Source organism: Chiloscyllium plagiosum, chromosome 24 (assembly GCF_004010195.1).
Source record: "Chiloscyllium plagiosum isolate BGI_BamShark_2017 chromosome 24, ASM401019v2, whole genome shotgun sequence".
Taxonomy (NCBI): domain Eukaryota; kingdom Metazoa; phylum Chordata; class Chondrichthyes; order Orectolobiformes; family Hemiscylliidae; genus Chiloscyllium; species Chiloscyllium plagiosum.
The window spans coordinates 32,259,425-32,283,862 of NC_057733.1; the positions used below are offsets into that span (position 1 = coordinate 32,259,425).

Sequence of the window (24,438 nt, forward strand, 5' to 3'; positions counted from 1 at the left end):
TTGAAAATCAATAATTTATTCTGTATACAGTAGTTACATATTTCATTGCAACACAGTTACTTCTTTGCACAGAATAAAAAAATCCTAATCCAATACCTTGAGAACAGTGTTGACATAATTCAATACATTTACAAAAATTGTGTTATTAAAAAACCTAAATTGAAATTAAGTACACAGTATAAAATGAGAGTATCTTATCAGAGATTAATGTATCTCATCAATTCCAATGGTCTATCAACTTTTGCATTCCAACACTGAAGTGACAGCTTTACTTTGTAACTTTCTTCTAGCTACTCAGCATTAAATAGACTGGATTCCAAACACTTCAATTCCTGCATAATTCTTAATAGTGCTCATGATAAGCAAAGTTCATCGCTCATCCCTGAGATGGATCTAGCCAAAAATATAAGTTGGTTTTGTTAATTGAATCTTATTGAAATCTGACCACTTGTCCACTGTTTGATTTTGAGATAATTTTCCAGTGTTAAATCACAAAACAGTATTTCATGATACTTTTTGTTTGCATTTTGTGTTTCTTTTCCAATTTCACAAGAAATTGTATAGCAGGAAAAAAAGTGCCATTTCACAAAAAAAAAGCCTGGTTTTAGTACATGTTTTTCAGTCTATATAGTGAAACTGAATGTCTCAAAACATGTTAAAAGTATTAACCTGTAAGAACTCATTTCTTGTTGAAATTAATGAGTTGGTAACATATAAACCTTACTTTTGTTCATCATGCAGTCAAACACTATGAAAATCGAAATGGTATCTTACATTTTTTGTACATTTCATCCAAAGCAAGTCACAAAAGATTCATTAGTAGAGAAAAAGTATACAGTAGTTGAACTTTGCATGGTATTCCTATGAATCAGTACCTTTCAATAAGGGGAAAAAAAATCTTTTGTCTCTATTCTGGAAGGGCAAAATCCTTTGCAACAGCATTATAATAGATTCCATTAATTATATGTGTTCTGTAGGTAATACAAGGTCTCATTAGATCAGAGTGTAAAGGCAGTTCCAAAAGCAAAGATAAATATTGTCCCCTTGATTTCATAGCAATTTAGTCCTACTACACCTGTTGAAGGGAAAATTACGCATGTTTGTATATTCACAAATGTCTTTTGAATTGTGCATTTTTACCTTAAATCTCAAACTTTGAAGACAAAGTTAACGTTTTTTTGGAGTGCAATAAATTAAATGAAGTAATTAATTAGTTTTTCACAAGAATGCAAAGACAGGTGATGTCTATTAGTCATTTGATGTACACTGACCAATGTTAGCTTCAAAGTTCTTCATTTTACCCACCATATAATTTTTTAGGGGCTAATTTGACAAAATAATTAATCAAATAGACTTGAAGCAAGTTTTGTTTTAAAGTCCCTTAGTACTGCAGTAATTCTATATGTTGTAATCATATAGTAACACAATGATTATTGATGGCACAACAATAAAATTTCATGCATCTAAATTAACTATTACTAACACTACATCTATATAATAAAAGCAAAAATACATGACCATTAAAATGTTTTTCTATTCATATAACCATTATTGTTGACTGAATGGGTTTGATTTGAGAGAGCTCTTTTGCAGCTTTGAGGTATCTTTTTGACTGATCTCACCATTACCAGTAGTATGGATAGTTCTCCCAAAGCATGTAGCAATTTCATTACTGGAAACTTATGATGTTAATTTAGAGAAATTTAGAATAATTGCTGGTATAACCGAGAAACCATTAAGTGAGTAATTATTCAAAGAATGTCAAAACAGCATCATTCCCCCCATTCAAATTAGAAATTGGATAAAATTATACTTTTACTTTCGTCAACTTTTCCAATGATTTGGCTTCAAATCTCACTTTAAGCTGTGTTTTGTGAAATGCATACTTCAGGCACAGAATGTATTCATAACACAACCTCAAAGTAGCTCAAAAGTAGCTATTTTGTTCCTCAGACAGAAGATTAGAGGACATTATTTTTGTTGGTTCCACCAATATAGACAGGGTTCCAGTCAGATTATATAACATTTGCTCAAAAAAGTATTGCTCCTCATAAATAGATCACTGAAATATAAGTACACAACTAATGAGGAAAAGCTGTTCTCGACACATTCCCTGAGGAATGTGATCAAGGATTCAATAAACAAGTTAAGTTTCTTAATGTTTGGAAAATAAATTACATCCAAAACCACTTCACTGGGGTACACGCGTATTTTAAACTACAGCCGCTCCTTTAATTGTAAATTATACATGGAATGTGATAGCTTAATATTATACTTGCTCCACACAGCACAACACAGGAGGCCACTTTTAGTTTGTTGAGTTTAAGAAAATATGCAGGAAGAACCTGCTGGTCAATTAGGGAGATAACAGACCTGGAAGAAAGAAGCTATAAATGGCATTCATACCATAATGATGGTATCAGGCAATTTGAGTTGGTAAACTATCGTGAAGTTGTATCATAGAAGACACTGAAAATTGACAATTTAAATCTGGAGCTTCATATATCTGACAATAAATTTGGCCGTTGTACTGGAAAAATGCCATTCCGGTGTTGTGTAAACCAACTGAAATATTTTGTTGCTAATCATAAATTGTAGGTTATATATCATGCCTGTGCTTTTCATATTTATCATAAGTGATTTCAGTGGGAGTTTGGATGTCATCATCAAGCAAGAGATGGGATTGAGCACTTAAATTACTCTGAACAAAATTCACACCAGACTGAACTTCTGAAAGAACCATCGAGTAATGAGATTTTAATTTATTTTTGTAAAACAAATTTGTCCTAATTTTCTGCCAGTCCCATCTCCAATATGGCTTTCTGTAAGAGCCAATTCTTATTGATCCTCCTGAAAAGATGTGACAATCCTAGTCATAGATTTGTCAATGATCAGTCAACCCTACTTTGCAATTAGTCAAAATAAATCAAACCAACAGCATCATCAATTCAGCAGGTTGGATTAGTTCTGCTTTTCTCGGAGATGCAGTGTTTAAATAAAACTGAAGTGCACTATATAGGCTGCTTAAGAGTGAAATGAACTACACCATTCCAACAGTTATATGCAAGTAATATTCAGGTAATTCACAGCCCTAGAATCAATTTCACAACTCAGTTCAGAGTTAGGCACCTTGGATGTCATGTTCAAACTTATAACCATTTCATTTTAAAATCTGTCCATTTTACAAGGCACTTCTTATGTCAGATTCTAATTGCTAGTCAATTTAAATTCAACACCTTAGTACACACCAGTTATACACTAAGCCTCCAATAAGAATGGTACTCAAAAACATTGCATTATTTTCAGATGTAACCTCCAGCATTGAGTTTAACCGTCATGTTGAGCACCAAAACTTAGAAAATCCATTTGATAGCATGACAGCATCAATCTTCAACAATTCTATATTGCTCCCAAGTGGTAATCATCACTTCAAACTTCACAGAGTGAGAAAGAGCTTTAGCCAGAACAACATATTTTAGCTGGCAATAAGGAATCTTGAACTCTGTTATGAAGAGCAGTGTAATTGCTAAACAGGACAAACATTTCCATAAATTCGAGTAGGTTCTTCACTCACTGCAAGGTAGGTGGCTCTCATACTGGGAGTGTACTAGAAGAGAGAAAAGAAAAACACAGTAAGAAAGCCCTTCATGTCAACATTTTCACTAACAAATTCAAACTCAGAAAGGCACATGAAGAAATAGCACTGGAATCTGAAATAACATATGTTTCATACAAGTCTACAGAGGAACAAGGAATAAGCAACATAATGTGACTTTTTTTTTAAAAAAGCACATTTTTGAATTCAGGGATCACAGAATAGCATCACAAAGAGATTGGTTTATAAAACATTCCGAGTGGTGGATGGAACATTCACAACAGCATTTCATCATGGAACGTCGAAGGAAAATGCACAAAAGGAACCACCTTCTTTAATTGCTATGACTGAATAGCTGTTCACAGAACCCACATGAGAGTTGGAAGTGGAGACATGAGGGAAAAAAACAGAACAGAACAGGACAGGATAAATATAAATGTCAGTGGAATGCCAGGATAAGTTCCAATGTCGTGACAAATAACTGCATTCAGTACTAATTGATCATCTAATCTCATTTTACGAGAGAATTGTAAGGTATCTTACAGATCATTGTAAAGCAAGCTGGATCTTTCACTGAAACTATTATTGTACACAAGGATGAGTTAGCTATGAATCATCATGTAAATTAGAAATGTACAAAAATAAGATTCTTTTATTATATTCTAATTATTAATTATGTATAATTTTACAATGTACTTTTTAATGGATAAAGGTATTCAGATTAAATTAGGAAATTGTGCATTATCACATTAATAATCAGCAATCCTCCTGTAATTTATAACTAGATTTAAAAATAAGGGGTCATCAGAATCTTTGGAATTCCCTTCCTCAAAAGCTATTGGATGCAGAAATTTTGAATATTTTTAAAGCAGAGGCAGATAGATTAGGGATGAAAGATTTTTGGAGATACTCAGGAATGCAGAATTGAGGTTATAATCAGATTAGCCCTGATATTACTGAATGGCAGAGAAGACGTGAAGGACTGAGTGACATCCCATTGTTTCTTGTTCATACATTTAATTGTTTACATAATCATCTGTCAGGAAAAGATTATTTGTTTCCACAGAAGACTGTAGGCATGAAAGCTTCAATTATGGAGCTGATTCCATACTTTCTTTATTCATTCATGGTATGTGGGCATTTATTGCCCATTCCTAGTTGCCCTTGAGAGGTGGTGGTGAGCTGCTGCAATCCATTTGCTGTAAGTAAACCCACAATGCAATTAGGGAGGCAGTTCCAGGAGTTTGAACCAGTGATACTGCAGGAACAGCAATATATTCCCAAGTCAGGATGTTGTGGGCTTGAAAGGGAAGTTGCAAGTAATGGTATTCCCATGAATCCGCTGTCTTTGTCCTTCTAAATGAAGGTGGCCAGAGATTTGGAATATGCTATCTCAGGAGCCTTGGAAAATGTCTGCAGTGTATCTTATAGATGGTACACATTGCTGCATCAAGCTTCAACAATGGAAGGATTGGATGTTTGTGAATGTGGTGCCAATCAAAAGGGTTGATTTATCTTGGATGGTGTAAAGCTTTTTTTGAGTGTTTTTTGAAGCTGCACTCAACAGTCAAATGGGAGTGTTTCATCACACTCTGAACTTGTCCCCGTGTAGATGATGGACAGCCTTTGGAGAGTCAGGAAGTGAGTTACTCTCAGCAAGATTTATAGCCTCTGACCTGCTCTTGTAGCCTCAGATATTTAGATGGCTTGTCCAGTTCTGTTTCTGGTCAATGGTAACCCCTAAGGTGTTGATAATGAAGGATTCAGAGATGGTAATGTTATTGAATGTCAAGGGATGTTGATTAGATTCTGTCTTTTTGGAAGTAGGCATAGGGTTAGGGTGAGACGGGGAAGATATAAAAGAGATCTAACGGTTATCTTTTTCAGGCAGAGGGTGTTTGTGTCTGGAATGAGGAAATGATGGAGGCTAGTATAATTGCAACATTTAAAAGGCATCTGGATGGGTCTATGAATAAGAAGGGTTTGGAGGATATGGGCTGGGTGCTGGCAGATGGGACTAGATAGAGTTGGGATATCTGATCAGCATGGACGAGTTGGATTGAAGGGTCTGTTTCCATGCTGTACATCTCTCTGACTCTAGTCTTTGTCTGGCATTTTTGTGGCATGAATGTTATTTGCCACTTGTCAACTCAAGCCTGGAATTGTCCAGGCCTTGTTGCATTTGGACATGGACTGCTTCATTATCTGTTGAGTCACAAATGGTGCTGAACATTGTGCAATCATTATCAGTAAGAAACCATAAAAGGAATCAGTTGAACAGTTTCATGAGTTTGAAAATAGTTGAGCAGACTAATAAAGTCTTGAGATCCAGAACTTGATCATCTGTGACACATCAGAACAGCATCAAGCACAAGTCAAAACTATGAGAATATTTTCGTACAACATGAAAATGGAAGTACTTGCCCAAAGGTCTACAAGAAACAAACCTATTGTAACAAAAGTGATGATTTAAGAATGATAACTTAAGGAAAATAAATGGAAAACCAAACTGATTTCCTTGAGGCTTCTCACCACCTTGTAGTTGTTTCCTATCACAAAACAACTGGATTGGAAGAACATAGTGATACAATTACTGCATTACTACTTCCATACAGGTGGCAGATTACAAATACAATGAAAGCAAACACCGAGCTATTACTTCTGACATCTCATCTACACAACTGTTTACGTTACAAATAAAACAACCCAAAGAAATCAAGTTTGAGACAAAATCTTACAATCTTTGGCAGAATGCAAAAACCATATTTAAGACATTGGTGGCCCTTATCCACATTCTAAATAGCCAATGGTGTATAGGAGTGAGTTTTCAATGGGGAGACTTCTAAAATATTTGTTCTAAAAGGAGATATAAATAAGTATGGAAACTTTTTATATATATATTTCTATGTATGTATTTCCATACACAAAGAGAAGTAAACTGTTTCAATTGGGGTGCAATTATGCTTCAGAGGATTATATTGGGCCATGGGTACTTCACTTCTTCAGTTTCAATTTTTTCAAAATCTTTCAAAGTCTTTTTTTCTTCCTTACATTGCATGGATTATTTAAAACAAAGTAAGATGGAGATGATTGAACTTCCACTTACATTAACGGGTAGTCACTAATGTCTTTTAATCAGTATTTCACTATCTTGAAAGCACAGGCAAGTTGTTCTTCCCTAATGCTTTCTATAAAACTTTCAATCAAGTCAAATAAGCTCCTTGTAGAATTGCATTTCTCATAAAAGTTTCTGCTGAAAAGGTATTTGAATTGTAATTAGTTAAAGCAATTGTTAAGTTGAGTCATACAGCACAGAAACAGATCCTTCCACCCAACTTGTCTGCCCCAAACAGACAACTCAGTTTGACCTAGTCCTATTTGCCAGCACTTGGCCCATGTCTCTCTCAACCCTTCCTATTCACTTAAATGCTTTAATGGCACCTGGCTCCACCCCCTCCTCTGGCAGCTCATTCTATTAATACACCACCCTCTGCATGAAAAATCTACCCCACAGGTCCTATTTAAATCTTTCCCCTCTCACCTTAAACCTATGCCCTCTAGTTTTGGGCTCCCCCACCCTAAGACAAAGACCTTGGCTATTCACCCTATCCATGCCCCTAATGACTTTATAAACCTCTATAAGGTCACTCCTCAGCCTCCAACACTCCAGGGATAAAACCCCCACCCTATTCAGCCTCTCCTGATAACTCAAATTCTCCAGTCCCGGCAAAATCCTTGTAAATCTTTCCTGCACACTCTCAAGTCTAACAACATCTTTTCGATAGAAGGATGAGCAGAATTGCACACAGTATTCCAAAAGGAGCACAATATTGTCCTATACAGCCAACATATAACATCCAAACTCCTATACCCCATGTTCCGACCAATGAAGGCAAGCATGCCAAATGCCTTCTTCACAACCTCCCCTCCGTCTACCTGCAACTCCACTTTCAAGTAACTATGCATCTACTCCCCTAGATCTCTTTGTTCACCAAAAATCCCCAGGGTCCTAGCATTTAATGCGTAAGTGCTGCCCTGGTTTGCTTTACCAAAATGCAACACCTCACATTTATCTAAATTAAACTGCATCAGCCACTCCTTGGCCCATTGGCCCATCTGAACAAAGTCCCATTGTACTCTGAGATAATCATCTTCAGTGTCCACTACACCAACTATTTTTGTATCATCTTCAAACTCACTAACCATGCCTCTCATATTCACATCCAAATCATTTATATAAATGACAAAAAGCATTGGACCCAGCAATGATCCTTGTCACACACTGCGGGTCACAGGCCTCCAGTTCAAAAAGTAACCCTCTACCACTACCATCTGTCTCCTATATTCAAGCCAATTTTGTATCAAATTGGCTAGCATGCCTGGATCCCATGATATCTAATATTACTAATCAACCTGCCATGTGGAACCTTGTCAAATGCTTCATTGACGTCCATGTAGACAATGTCTACCACTCTGTCTTCATCAATTTGTTTTGTCACCTCTTCAAAAAACACAAAATCATGTTAATGAGACATGATTTCCCATGCACAAAGCCATGTTGACTATACCTAATCATTCCCTCCTTTTCCAAATGCATGTAAATCTTATCCCTCAGAATCCCCTTCAACAACTTAACCTTAGCTGAAGTAAGGCTCACTGGTCTACAATTCTGTTGATAATTGACTGTCAATATTGTACTTAACTAAATACTCTAAGGTGGTTTTGCAACTAGTTAAAGATTTGTCAAATAGTTTGAAAAGGAATATTTCTCTCCACTAATTTTGTTCAAAGACTATCCAAGTTACAGGCCTGGAAATGGAATGAGTCAAACAGAAAATGTGAGAAGGTCAATGAATAGAGCAGGGTGGCAGTGTTGGACAAATGTGCCAGTGCAGCAATTCAAGCGGGCTAAATTACAACAGTGATGGAGCAGCTTGATGTCCTGTTACCTAGAAAAAAAAGAACCAGACCGCAAGATATTCCACGGCCTGAGTCAGGTGCAGTGTTGCCAAGACCTAGGTCAGATTGTGGGTTGAGTGCAACAGGATAATTTCTCCAGGACATTCAATGCATTTACATTGTTATTGTTGCAATGCACACACTTTCCTGCTTTTATATAAGTTCTGTACAGTTAGATTATGTTTTCTAAGATGGATTTCGAAAAAATCATGCTTTGCTACTTTTTCTTGTTTTGATGTTTTTGAATAATTCATTAACCTTCAAATATGCACTGTTGATAATAAGTGCATAATAAGTTGATAATAAGGGCTTAAAATGATTTCTGGGAGACACAGACAAGTGTAAAGAATGATACTGCTATATTCTGTTAGAAACTGCCTGCTACATTGTGATATTGTGGAAGGACATATTCTGAACTTTTGTATCTCTTTATTTTTTAATGTATTACTATGATTTTGTACTTTTGAAGGTCTGTAATGCTAGACTTCTTATTTCTTTATTTTTCTAGGGTTTTTTTTCCCTAAGAATTTGTACTCAAGAATCTGTGCCTAGGTATCTTTGGACATAACATGGTACCATAACAGGCAACTTGTAAACTTTTCGCCGTACGCATGTGCACACATATGACAATAAAGCTAATTCAATTCAATTCAATTCAATTCAATTCAACATTGTTAAATATCTGCAATCAATTGGTAGACTTCAAGAACTTAGAAGCATCATTAAGGCATGCTTCTTCAGAAACAAAAATATAGGAAATCAGATATTTTGAACATCTCACATTGGTATTGACATTATTAAAGTTATCAATGCTACCAGTAGAGTTTGTTGAATAAATTTATTTGTTAAGGAATCTTAGCTGATATCAGTTGGTTCTGCAGAAGAGTCACATCAGATTTGAAGCATTAAATCTGTTTCTCTCTCCGTAGACGCTGAGCTTCTCCAGCATTTTCTCTTTTTACTTCCTAGTTCCAACAGTAACAGAATTTTATTTTTATTGTAGTTATTACCAACTCTACTAGAGCAGCCTACAGTTTCACAACTGTTCATCAGCAACATTCAAAATTCATAAATGCCAGGTAATATAAGACACCTTGCAAGTGTCATGGGACATGAAATTGTTTCAGATCATAAAATTAAATAACACTTGATATGATCTGAAATTGTGCTTGCATGAGACTGCAGTGACCCAGAACAGTATACTTCTGGTATTGAAAACAACTGACCTAAAAAGGTTAAGATTGCTGACACTGAAATGTGAGGGCTGCTAAATTTCATGTTAATTTGACCAAATATTGTTCAGGAGAATCAGATGCTTCTTCCGTCTTAAAGTAACTGACCTAGACTCATTTGTTTTACTGATGTTGAGAGATATGTATTAACCATGATACCAGTAAAAATCCATTAATCTCCTTTCAATAAGATCAAGACCTTAAGCATCCATGAGAGACTGTATGGAACCTTGGCTTAATGTTTCATCTGAACAAAGCAATCTCAAAACCACGTAGCACTCAGTCAATGCAGCGCTCAAGTGTTAAGTAAGGTTATGTCCTCATGAACTTTTGATTCAGAGCTGAGAGTGCTCCCATTACATGAAAGTTGATCCTTCCAAGTAGATTTTGCATCTAGAGGTAAAACCTACCTGCAAACATGGACATTTTATTAGTTTACAAGACAATTAAATGCCATATAAAAATAATTTTTAAAAAATTCGGCAGGAACTGACTGTAAGACTGACAATTCGGAGAAGCTTTCTGAACTTGGGAAAAGGAGGAGAATTGACACAGTCAGCATAATCTTTAGAGATTATTGGTAAGTAAGATAATGTGTAACATGTTTATTAAAACATGAAAAGTACATTATTCCTAGAAGCAAAACAAGATTGGTCAAGCCTCTATGGTGTATGAGGTATTTGAATAAGAAAAGAAAATAAAAACTAAATGATTCAAAGCCAAGTACAAGTTTTCACGCTGAATTCAAACCTTGTTGCTTCTACTTATTACAACACATTGAATCCAACAAATAACCATGAAGTTGGACAAAACAACACAGAACATGGAGTTAAATATCAACAGACAACTGGATAGGAATGAAACAAAAGGTGAATGAACATACTCAAATCCACAAATATTGAAAACTTACTGTTTTAAATCACTCACATTTCAGCTCCAAAACTCAGTCAAAAGAAAAGATGAAATATCAGTTTTACAACCAGTATTAGTACACCACAATCAATAACAGAATGCAGCTTGAATGCATGGAGTATTCCTCAATCTTAAAATGGAAATATATTTTCAAAGTATCTTTAATATATGCAGAAAATTCTATTGTTAAAAACAAGATTTTGCTTCAATTAAAAAGTCACTGATCTCAAAATGTGCACAAAATAAAATGATTAAAAAACTGTGCTCATGAAAAAGCAACAGCACAGCAACCTTTCACTATGAAACCAAACTGGAGTTGACACAATGCCACTCAAACTCGGGCAGGATGGCAGAACTGGAAGTCAAATTTACATTGTGATACCTTGTTCTCCGTGCTGGGGTTAACAAGGTATTTGACAAAGTCAGGGCTGATGTGAGGTTATTACAGCTGAAATTAGACCATAAGATATAGGAGTAGAATTAGGCGCTCAGCCCACTGAGTCTGCTTCGCCATTCAATTATGGCTGATATGTTTCTCAAACCCACTCTCCTGCCTCCTCCATGTAACATGTGATGCCCTTACTAATCAAAAAACTACCTATTTCTGTCTTAAATAAACAGAGTGACTGAGTTTCCACAACCTTCTGCGGCAATGAATTTCACAGATTAATCACCCTCTGAAAAAAATTCCTCCTCATCTCTGCTCGAAAGGGTCATTCCTGAGGCTGTCTCTTTGGGATCCTAGTCTCTCCTACTAATGTAAACATCTTCTTTGTATCCATTCTATCCAGGCTTCTCAGTATTCTGTAAATCTCAATCAAAATCCATCTCAACCATCTAAACTCCATTGAGTACAGACCCAGAGTCCTCAACCCCTCCTCATATGACATGCCCTAATCCTCAGGACCATTCTTGTAAATCTTTTCTAGACCCCCTCGTTCCTTAGACGTGTGGCCCAAAACTGTTCACAATATTCTAAATGTGGTCTGACCAGAACTCTATATAGGAGAAAGTGAGGATTGCAGATGCTGAAGATCAGAGTCAAAAAGTGCTGTATTGGAAAACCACAGTAAGTCAGGCATCATCTGAGGAACAGGATAGTTGATGTTTCGGGCATAAGTCCTTCTCCACATTCCTGAGGAAGGGCTTATGCCCAAAACATCGACTCTCCTGCTTCTAGGATGCTGCCTGATCTGCTGTGCTTTTCCAGTGCCACACTTTTCGACTCAGCGCCTTATATAGACTCAGCAATATATTCCTGCTGGATGTAGGTTTGCTTGCTGAGCTGGAAGGTTCGTTTTCAGACGTTTCATCACCATACTAGGTAACATCTTCAGTGAGCCTTAGGATGAGGCACTGGTTGTATAGCCCACTTTCTATTTATGTGTTTGAGTTTCCTTAGGTTGATGATATCATTTCCTGTGGTGACATCATTTCCTGTTCTTTTTCTCAGGGAGTGGTGAATGGGATCCAAGTCAGTGGTGTTTGTTGATAGAGTTCCAGTTGTAGTGCCATGCTTCTAGGAATTCTCGTGCGTGACTCTGTTTGGCTTGTCCTAGGATGGATGTGTTGTCCCGGTGGAAGTGGTGTCCTTCCTCATCCATATGTAACGATACTACGGAGAATGGGTCATATCTTTTTGCGGTTCGTTGATGTTCATATATCCTGGTGGCTAGTTTTCTGCCTGTTTGTCCAATGTAGTGTTTGTTACAATTCTTGCAAAGTATATTCCTGCTCTTATAATCTCGCCCCTTCAAAATGAATGCTAACATTGCATTTGTCTTCCTAATTGCCAATTGAACCTACATGTTAATCTTTAAAGAATCCTGTGTAGGATTCCTAAGTCCCTTTGTGCTTCAGATTTCAGACACCTTTCCCCATTGATAAAATAATCTATGCCTCTATTCTTCCCGTCAAAGTCCATAACCTCATGTTTTCCCATATTGAGTTTCATCTGCCATTTTTTTGCTAACTGTCTTAGCCTGTCCAAGTCCTTCTGCAGCCTCCCCACCTCCTCAACACTACTTCCACCTAGATTAGAGTGGTGCTGGAAAAGCACAGCAGTTCAGGCAGCATCTGAGGAGCAGGAAAATCGACGTTTTGGGCAAAAGCCTTTCACCAGGAATACAGCCTATTTCCACCTATATTTGCCCTCAGTTCCTTTGTTCAGATTGTTAATGTACAATGTGAACAGCTTCGGTCCCAACACTGACTCCTGTGGAATTCTACAAGTCACCGGCTGTCATCCTGAAAAAGATTTCTTTGACCCCATTCTACCTTCTGACAGTCAGCTCATTCTCTGTTCATGCAAGTAGCTTGCCCTCACACCATGTGTCCAGGTCTTATTTAGCAACCTCCTTTCTGGCACCTTGTCAAAGGCATAGAAATCCAAATAATCACATCCACTTGTTCTCCTTTGTCTAATTTGCTCATTACCTCCTCAAAGAATTCAAACAGATTTGTCAGGCATGACCTCCTCTTGATGAAGCTAGGCTGATTCAGTCCTACTTTACCAGACATTTCTAAGTTCTCCGCAGTCTCTAAAATCTTTACCAATGACTGAAATCAGGCTAACCAGCCTATAATTTCCCATCTTCTGCTTCCCTCCTTTCTTAAACAGTAGTGTTCATGAGCCATTTTCCAGTCCTCTACATCCCTCCCTGACTCCAGTGATTCCTGAAAGATCACAACCAATGATTCTACAATGATTGTTCAAGATGGCCGTGGCAGGGTAGGAAGTGCTCTGTGCCAGTACGCTCCCACACACCTGGCCGGCCACATTCTTAGTTTTTTTTTGTTTGGTTTCTTCATTTTGTATAAAAGTCCATCTTTTCTCTTTTTCTAGCTGCAGTGAGGAAGGCAGTTGCGAGGGCCTGCTCAGGCTGCAGTAGCGTGGTGGATCCAGATGTCCATTCCTCATGGCCACAGTGGCCACGGCTTTAATGAAGGCTTCATCATTGGTGGGGTTGGTCTGTTCCTCCTGGCTAGGGCGGCGATGCAGTGGCTCCAGCGGTTGCAAATTCGTGGGTCTGGTCCAGAAATCCTTGCTTTAGTGGCCGCATCCTGTAGCCACTCCATTAAACCAAGAGCCATAGAGGGAACAAAAGATGAACTTTGTCCGAGTTATTTCCTTTTCTAATTTCTGTAATTAAAATTATGCCGAATTGTGGCAACGTATACACACATATCACTGTATTTTCATAAATACAAGTGACAATAAATTGCTATATTATTTTATTCTACAATCTCCTCAGCTATCTCCTTCAGAACACTGCAATGCAGTCCATCTGGTCTGTTGAGATTTATTCACCTTCAGACCTTTCAGCACTTTCTCCTCAGTGATGGTCACTAAACTCACCTCTGCTCCCTGAATCTCAAAGTTCTGGTACGCACTGGTGAATGATGAAAAGTATCTATTCAGTTCCCCTGCCATTTCCTTGTTCCCCATTACTACTACTCCAGCCTCATTTTACAACAGTCCAATGTCCACTCTTGTCTCTCTCTTATCTTTTACATATCTAAAAGAACTGCATCTTTCTTTTATATTACTAGATAGCTAAACCCCATATTTTGTCTTCTCCCTTTAACTTTTTTTTAGTCTTCCTCTGCTGGATTTTAAAGGTGTTCCAGTCCTTTGTCTTCCCACAAATTTTCAGCATGCTGTATGGTTTTTCTTTAACTTTTATACTGTCCCTGATTTCTCTTGTCCTTTACAGTTGCCTTGCCCTCCCTTTTGTTCTGCTGTGCCTCCCCAATTACCCCAGAAACTCCTGCCATTGCTGTTCCGACATCTTCCCCTGCTTGGCTCCCCTTGCAAATCACCCTGGCCAGCTCCTCCCTCATGTCCTAGTAGTTACATTTGCTCAATTGTAATACCTGAATTCAGCTTCTCCATCTCAAACTGCAAGGTGGATTTTATCACATTATGGTCACTGCCACTTAGTGGTTCTTTCACCTTCAGCTCCCTGATGAAGTCTGCCTCAGTACCCACCACCAAATTCAGAACTGCTTGTGCGTCAAACTGCTTCAAAGACCATTATGAAGACATTCCACAAATTCCTTTTCTTGGGATCTGCTACCAACCTGACTTTCCCAGTGCACCTGCATTTTGAAGTCCCCCGATTGGTGTAATAGTGCCTTTCTTAAGTGTTTTTTTTCTATCTCCTGATTTCCAGAGTGGCACAGTGGCTCAGTGAATAGCACAGCTGCCTCACAGCACCAGGGATCTATTCAATTCCTCAGGTAACTGTCTGTGTGGGGTTTGCATGTTTCCCACAGTCTAAAGATGTGCAGGCTAGATAAATTAACCATGAGTAATGTAGGGTTACAGTGATAGGTAAGGCGAGGGGTTGAGCTTGGGTGGGATGCTCTTTAGAGTGTCAGTGTGGACTTGATGGGCTGCTTCCACACTGTAGGGATTCTATGATTTACTTGCTGCCCTACATCCTGGCTACTGTTAGGAGACCTGTACATAACTCCCATCAGGTCATTTCTTTCCTTTGTAGTTTCTCATTCCACACGCATTCTGCACCTTCCAACCTTTATCACTTCTTGCCAACAATTTCATTTCATTTCTTACTGACAAGGTAATCCCACCATTATTTAGGTCAAAGCCCTATCCACAGCCTGCATTGTGCAATTTCCAAGGACTCTGGTCCCAGCATGATTCGGGTAGACCCTGTCTCATTGGAACAGCTCCCTCCTTTCTCAGCACCGGTCCCATGAATTCAAACCTGTTTCTCCCACACCAATCTTTGAGCCATGTATTTAACTCTTTAATCTTGTTGACCCTGTGTCAATTCACTCATGGCTCAGGGAGCAATTCAGACATTATTATCTTCTTATTTCTTTTGATTTAGTCCCATGAGCAGAACCTCTTTCCTCTTTCTACCTATGTTGTTGGTACCTACATAGACCATGACAACTGGACTTTTCCCCTCCCATCCCAAGTTCCTCTGCAGCCCTGATGAGATATCCTGAACCTGGGCATCAGGTAGACAACACCGTCTTCAGGATTCCATAGGCCACGGAGAACAATGTCTATTCTCCTGGTTATACTATCCCTGATTACAAAATGTTTCTTTTGTTCCCTCTCTTAAATGGCTTTCTGTACTATGGCACTATGGCAAGTTTACTCATCCTCCTCTACAGTCCCTGCTCTCATCCACACAGGGAGGAAGACTCTCAAACCTGTTAAATAAAATCAAGGGCTGAGGTTCCTTCAGCACTACCTCCCAGTTCCATCTACATGCCTCGTTCATAGTCACACCCTCCTGTCAGTGACCATTGATCAAATTCCAGGTACATAATCTAGGCGGTGTGACTGCCTCCTGAAACAGAGTGTCCAGGTAACTCTTTCCCCCTCCCTGAAGAAGGGCTTATGCCCGAAACGTTGATTCTCCTGTTCCTTTGATGCTGCCTGACCTGCTGCGCTTTTCCAGCGACACATTTTTAAGCCCTCCCTGATGTGTCACGTATCCAAAGCTTAAATTACTGCTCGTCAACTCTAAGCCTGAGTTCCTCAAGCAACCAATACTCGCTACTAGGAGTCGTCACTAGGAGCCACAACAGGGTCTATCAGCTCCCACATCATACAGATAGAAGACATCGCCTGGCCCTGCATCTGTTTTGTTTACTTAATTCTTAATTTCTTTATTTTTAAGAAATTTCCTACTGGTCTTTTAGTTTGCAATCTGTAAACATTTCTCCCATTTGCCTTTAATCTGGAAGTAACTATAATAGATCATCAAATTAGTAGCTATTACCAACCAATGAACTTACAGTTTTTCTGTGATATTACTCTTTGTTCTGAGCTGACCCACTGATCCTCAGCTTAACATTATCCTGGTTAAAAATAAACCTTGCAAACAATGAGCCAAAAAAAAGGCATAAAGTACCTCTTCCCCTCTGCCCCAAAATCCCACACTCCCTCCAAAGTCCCCAAAATATATACTCACTCCAGCTATGCCTCACCATCAACTATCCTTCCTGACTGCACGGAGCTTAACCTACCCAGGTTCTAAGCCTGGTGAACCCTACCAAAATATAACTGCACATCCTAATCCACTGTACATCCTGTGTGTTGGCAATTAGAAAACACTCATATAAGCATTAAGATATACTTTCTCGTCTTAACATGCAATATTCAACAAAGGAGGAACAGAGGGATCTGGGTGTGAAAGTACATCGATCCCTCAAAGTTGCCACCCAAGTGGATAGGGTTGTTAAGAAAGCATATGATATTTTGGCTTTCATTAACAGGGGGACTGAGTTTAAGAGCCGCAAGGTTTTGCTACAGCTCTACAAGTCCCTGGTGAGACCACACTTGGAATATTTTGTCCAGTTCTGGTTGCCCTACTGTAGGAAAGATACAGAGGCTTTGGAGAGGGTGCAAAGAAAGTTTACCAGAATGCTGCCTGGACTGAAGGACTTGCCTTATGAAGAAAAGGTAAATAAGCTCGGACTTTTCTCTCTGGAGAGAAAAAGAGGAAGAGAGGAGACCTGATGAGGTGTACAAAATAATGAGTGGAATAGATAGAGTCAATAGCCAGAGACTTTTCCCAGGGGCAGGATTGACTGGTACGATGAGTCATAGTTTGAAGATATTAGGAGGAAGGTGTGAAGGAGACGTCAGAGGTAGGTTCTTTACACAGAGAGTTGTGAATGCATGGAATGCGTTGCCAGCGGTGGTGGTGGAAGCAGAGTCACTGGGGACATTTAAGTGACTGCTGGACATGCACATGGATAGCAATGAGTTAAGGGGTGCATAGGTTAAGTTATTATATTTTACATTAGGATTAAACCTTGATACAACATCGCGGGCCAAAGGGCCTGTTATGAGCTGTGCTTTTCTATGTTCTATGTAAAGGGAAGGGAGGAAGGTCCGGTTTCTAACAATGTGACAATGTTGTTCTATAGATAATCATTAAGGGAGATACATGCCACAAAAGCACACATTCTAATGTAAGCTTAGATTCACAGAGCTGTACAGCATGGAAACAAACCCTTTAGTCCAACTCATCCACACTGGCCAGATATTCTAAATTCACCAAGTCGCACTTGCCAGCATTTGGCCCATATCCCTCTAAACCCTTCCTATTCACATACCCATTCAGATGTCTTTTAAATGCTGTGATTGTACCTGCCTTCACCACTTCCCCTGGCAGGTCATTCCATACACGCACCACCCTCTGCGTGAAAAAGTTGCCATTCAGGTCACTTTTATACCTTTCCCCTTTCACCCTAAACCTATGCCCTCTCGCTTTGGACTCCACTATCCTGGGAAAAAGACCTTGACTATTCATCCTATCAACGCCCCTTATGATTTCATAAACTTCTGTAAGGTCACCTCTTAGCCTCTGGTGTTTCAGGGAAAATAGCCCCAGCCCATACAGCCTCGCCCAATAGCTTAAATGCTGGCAACATCCTTGAACTGTTTTCTGCATTCTTTCAAGTTTAGCAACATCTTTTCTATAGCATAGAGACCAGAATTAAATGTCGTATTCCAGAAGTGGCCCAACCAATGACATCTCAACTCCTATACTCAATGGATTCACCAATAAAGGAAAGTGTACCAAACCTTTCACTACTCCATCTACCTGTGACTCAGACCTGCAAGGAACTAGGATCCTGCACCCCTAGGTACCTTTGTTTGGCAACACTCCCCAGAACCCTACCGTTAAGTGTATAAGTCCTGGCCTGATCTGCCTTACCAAAATGCAACACCTCACATTTATCTAAATTAAACTCCATCTGCCATTCCTCAGCCCTTTGGCCCATCTAATCAAGGTCTCAATATACTCTAAAATAGTCTTCTTCACTGTCCACTACACCTCCAATTTTGGTATCATCTGCAAACTTACTAACCATTCCTCCTATATTCACACCCAAATCATTTATACAAATGATAAAAAGCAGTGGATCATTGCAGCACACCGCTGGTCATAGGCCTTCAGTTTGAAAAACAACCCTCCACCATCACTGTCTTCTCCTTCTTCCATCAGTGGAAGTTGTAGTGATTGTACTGAAGTCAGCCAGTTGGATCTCATAGAATATGAGCTCCCTCACTGGGGCTGTTAATTTGGTCCAATCAGAGAGCCCTGGCTGACAGATATAAACAAAGTGTCAGACATCCTGACACTCTTGAGAGCTGGCTCTGAGGAATCTGGATCACCGTCAAGGACTTTCCACATGTAAATAAAGGGTGACTTGGTGATGGCATACCAGCCTCTGTGGAATTATTTCAGAAGTATCTTGGTTTCATTCCACCTTGCTTAGTTATGATTATTATAAAATCATATTGTGCAAAAGGTTCTAACTTAATCTGTTGTGCCTGTGCTGGCTGTCCAAAAGAGCTACCCAATCTGTCCAACTTCTTACATTTAGATTGTTCTGGAACCACACAAATGTGGATATGTGTTAAAGATGGGCATTGACTTAGTCTCTATACCTGTACTCCATATACCCCGGTCATCATTATCACACCAATCTCAACCTTGAAGAATAGGACTTTGAAAAAATTGTGTAAGCAAAATAGGGTAAAGTAACATGGATTGATGAAACTGTTCAATACACTTTACTTCTTGCATCATTGAGTGAGCCTGGAAATTAAACTGAAACTCCCAAAGGGAACTGACTCTGTGAGTGACAAAGTGCTGGTGACAACCATTGACAGTATGTCATGTTACAGCAATACAACAGCGCCATTTACTGGCAGCAACGTTTCACTACATGGACAAGGAATTTACGATGAACTTGCACTGACACTTTTCGTTGAGTTGTCAATTGTGCTGCTGAAGGAGGGAAATAAAAGCTAATTGAAGACCATTTACCATCTGGTCCAATTTCCAATAAGGAAGTGAATTCTAACTAAATTAGATCATTACAAAAAATATTAAGTACACCATTCACGTAATTCAATACTTTTGAAACTAAATCCTTAGAAAAATTGGCAGATGTGCTTTGACACTAAAAAGTCACCTTTTCTCTCCACATGTATACTTAATTACTTTCAATGAGAGTCAACTGATGTATTAAATGATCGCCACCATTATTTTCCATAAGATGCTGTTTACTATGTCTGGCCATTACATACATTGCCACAGTGATAAAGCTACAAGCCAGTAAGTACAAAAATTTGTATTATTTTCAGGAAAAGATAGTGGAATTCCTCCCCATCCTTTTTCCTATTTTGAAAGCAGCGATGTATCCTGGGGTCATGGGCTTCATGATGCTCAGACACCTTTATGCCTGAGTCTGCACAGAGAGCATCAGTGAGCTATTCAACCACTGCAACTCATTCAATCTGGAAAACTCAGAAGCCTGACCTTCTCAGACAAGGATGCTGAGTTCATATATAGTACACTACCCTAAAATTACCTTAATAAAAATTGACTGCTGGGTGACCACAACTAGAAAGTTAGATCCATACACTTCACTACTGACTGTGTATTAACCCGACTTGAGATACAGAGCATACTCAGAGGAAATGGAGTTTGCTTAGGCCATTATCTGATCCTCACCCCATTTCCTTCAGATTGTGAGTCAGTCAATGTTGCACAATAGTACATTTCAATTCGCCTTATTGTCTCCTTAACCCTGACCCATTCTCCAACCAAATCTTATGACAAATATACCAAATATTATTTGCACTATGGTTATTTTTAGAATAGCCTGTAGAAGTAAATAGCTCACTGTTTGTATTTTTATGATCAAGAAATTGACAAATCATACCTTCACAGTCCAGTTTGGTATACTGTATAAAAATACTCTCTGGTTGTGAGTTTGTTAGATATTATCTTAAAGATTACAACCAGCCCAATGCACCCTGTGGTCTGGACCAAGGAGAAAAAGGAAATTATGAAGTTGGTCATAAAAATGTTTCAGTCCCAGATGCCCAACGTACCGAAGGTGGAGGTGAACTTCTTCCGATCAGCGGAACATTTTCATAGCGAGGGTTTCCACCAAATAGCACAGTGTTATTCCTGTGTGGGAGAATAGAAATTATGTGACAATTTTTATAGTAAATACAAACATTTCCAGAATCACACTATCAGTTATGGTTCCTGAATATGATTATGGCTTTGTTGAACTGTTTACAAAAAAAGTTTCATGTATACACCATCTGCTGCAAAAGACACTGGACAGGTAGAAAATTTAACAGTACAACCTTTAGTCATTGCAGTTTACATGGCACCAATTAATTCTTATTATATATTTAACTTCCAGTAATAAGACCAGTGACAATGCCACAGACTGCCGTGTTCATAATGATCAGACATACTAGATTTCTTGTTTTGTTGGAACAAAATCTTTTTAATTGAATAATGCATTCTAACTGAGAAACATTGGAAATCAATTTCTGCTCCAGTCAATGGCTGTTTTAAATTGGAGTTAAAGTCATTATACCACCTTTTTTTTCCAAGTCAGTCTTCGTGTATATTGTGCTACACGTGAGCACAGAATTAAACTTGAAACTAAAATTGCAACCTGTAACATATCTTGAAATGGTCAGATAGTTTGCTCATTTATGATAGAACACAACACATTTCAGCACTAACACAAAGTCTGAATGTGTATTTAAACCGGATTAGATTACTTACTTACAGTGTGGAAACAGGCCCTTCGGCCCAACAAGTCCACACCGACCCTCCGAAAAGCAACCCACCCAGACCCATTCCCCTACATTTACCCCTTCACCTAACACTACGGCTAACCTGCACATTTTTGGACTGTGGGAGGAAACCGGAGCACCAGGAGGAAACCCACGCAGACACGGGGAGAATGTGCAAACTCCACACAGACAGTTGCCTGAGGCGGGAATTGAACCTGGGTCTCTGGCACTGTGAGGCAGCAGTACTAACCACTGTGCCTCCGAGCCGGAAGAATTGGAATGGAGGATAAGACTCCAGCCAGATTTTGTTCAGTCTCTGTACTCACATGTATTCCGGTGCAGGCGCTGTGGTGCCTGTTTGACTGGGGTTTGTGTTTGCAGGTGGATGGAGACTGGTCTGACTGCCCAAACTACTGTTGAAACTGCAAAAACTGTGGACTTGGCCTCGAGTTGGGTTATGGGCTGCAATGCGACGGGCCTGAGGGTTAAAAGGATCTGCCTCATCAATGTCATCATAATCCCGATCTCTGAAACAGAAAAGGAGCTCATTTAATCCAGCAGCTGTGCTGCCCCAGCTCATTACTAAGAACAGACTCCGATCATTGTTCTTTTTACTTATATGGCTGTTATAAATTATACTTCATCATCCAAATATAAATGCACTTTTTTTAACTTTCACAATGGCTCATTTTACTTCTTATGAAGCAAATATTACTAAAAGAATGTAGTTTGTTGAAGCTTTTTAATTTTCACTGATTAAGTTCACTTGCCAATCAGTGTGCTCTGCTCATGAAGTATTTTAAAAAGTTTCATTTTACTTCTGTGATTCTTTAAAATTGTCCTGCTGAGCAGAAATGAAAAGCTTCAAAAAATGTGATTTCTATTTTATAGATTTAGATTTTATTGTCACATATACTCAAGTGAGGGGTACAAGAGTACAGTGAAAAGTGTACAATGCCACCACACATGGTTCTTAGGGACAATACACCTAGGCACAACATTTTCATTGCAGAAGTAGAAAGATACAGATACAAGTTAAAGTGTTCAGCATTACAGACTTCTCAGTATTGAAGTGGAAAAATAAAGAAACAAAGTCAAAACATTAAACAGCAATATTCAAGTACTGCACTATCAAATGACTCTACTGTCCATTAAGTAAATTAAAATTCAAGTGCTACTGTTTTCTACAATAAAAACAGCAATAAGATTTTCTGAACTTATAAAACCAGATGTTGCATATATTCGAAATAAGTTGCAATATATTGACTGGAGATACTTAAAAAACAGGGCTAACCACAATAGTATTTAGTTCAGAGGATGGGTGGAGTTATTTCTTCTGCAAATTTGACGATAACCTGCTCACGATTTGCTTTGCCTGCTCATGTGTCGAGTGCTGCACTGAGTTATCAGAACGATGTTGAGGTTTTTGAGAAGGTGCAGTGCAGGTTCACTGCAGTTTCCTAGAAATATGAAGAGTGACTTGAGAACAACTGGTTTTCTTTTCCCCCAAACACCACAAATTGGGCCATGGTATGACACAAATGTGCAAAGATGGGATTGAGACATGGAAGAGGCAAATGGTTTCTGGTCAGTGTCGGGGTATCAGGGTGAGAACTATAACCTTAAGCTGATATAGGAGAGATGTAAGACAGAAAACAAGGAAACTTTCCTTATGAAGAGCCTTGAGCCCATGGAAATCATTGAAATGGATAGCAGTTGAAACAGGAAATGTATCATCCTTCAGGTTTAGATTGAATAAATAGATGAAAGAAGAGAGGGTAAATAGATACGGATCAAGAATAGGTAATAGGTAACCTGAACAGTAAGCTTGCAGATGAAGATTGGGGAGCTGTGGATACTGAGGAAGATTGCCATACGATACAACAGGATATAGAGGTTTGGGCAGAGAAATAGCAGATGGGGTTTAATTGGGACAAATGCAAGGTGATGCATTTTGGAAGATCCAATGCAGGAGGGAACTATATCGTAAATGTCAGAACCCTTAGTAGCATCAACATACAAAGGGTGTACAGATCCATGGTTCCCTGAAATTGGCCAAATAAATGGAAAAGGTGGTCAAGAAGGCGTATAGAGTCATAGAGATGTACAGCATGGAAACAGACCCTTCGGTCCAACCCGTCCATGCTGACCAGATATCCCAACCGAATCTAATCCCATTAGCCAGCATTTGGCCCATATTCCTCTAAATTCCTATTCATATACCCATCCAAATGCCTTTAAAATGCTATAATTATACCAGCCTCCACCACTTCCTCTGGCAGCTCATTCCATACACGCACCTCTATCTGAGTGAAAAAATTGCCCCTTAGGTCCCTTTTATATCTTTCCCCTCTCACCCTAAACCTATGCCCTCTAGTTCTGGACTCCCCACCTCAGGGAAAAGACTTTATCTATTAACTCTATCCATGCCCCTCAATGTTTTATAAACCTTTATAAGATCACCCCTCAGTCTCCGATTCTGCAGGGAAAACAGCCCCAGTTTATTTAACCTCGCCCTCTAGCTCAAACCTGGCAACATCCTTGCAAATCTTTTCTTAACCTTTTCAAGTTTCATAATGTTCTTCCAATAGGAAGGACCAGGATTGCAAGCAATATGCCGAAAGTGGACTAACCAATGTCCTGTACAGCCACAACATGACTTGCCAACTGCTATACTTGATGCTCTGATTCATAAAGGAAAGCAAACTAAATGCCTTCTTCAATATCCTATCTACTGGCGACTCTACTTTCAAGGAACTATGAACCTGTACTCCAAAGTCTCTTTGTTCAGCAACATTCCCAGGACCTGACCATTAAGTGTATAAGTCCTGCTCTGATTTGCTTTTCCAAAATGCAGCACCTTGCATTTATCTAAATTAAACTCCAATAGCCACTCCTCAGCCCATTGGCCCATCTGATCAAGATTCCATTGTACTCTGTGGTAACCTTCTTTGCTATCCACTCCACCTCCAATTTTGGTGTAACCTTCTTTGCTATCCACTCCACCTCCAATTTTGGTGTAAACTGCAAAATGACTAACTATACCTTCTATGTTCACATCCAAATCATTTACATAAATGACAAAAAGCAGTAGATCCAGCACCGATCCTTGTGGCACTCCCTCCACC

General features: G+C 38.9%; 1 protein-coding gene across 2 annotated transcripts in view; it reads right to left on the minus strand.

Annotated features, from left to right (window-relative positions):
* ttyh2 (tweety family member 2) overlaps nt 1-24,438 on the minus strand; it is a 138,886-nt gene continuing 114,448 nt past the window's right edge. For both annotated transcript variants that reach the window (XM_043714741.1, XM_043714740.1), the window contains exons 12-14: nt 21,637-21,837; nt 20,603-20,681; nt 1-3,607 (exon numbers count right to left, since the gene is read on the minus strand). In XM_043714741.1, coding sequence (XP_043570676.1) covers nt 3,527-3,607; nt 20,603-20,681; nt 21,637-21,837 — 361 coding nt within the window. In that variant the 3' untranslated portion in view covers nt 1-3,526. The remainder of the gene's footprint in view (nt 3,608-20,602; nt 20,682-21,636; nt 21,838-24,438) is intronic.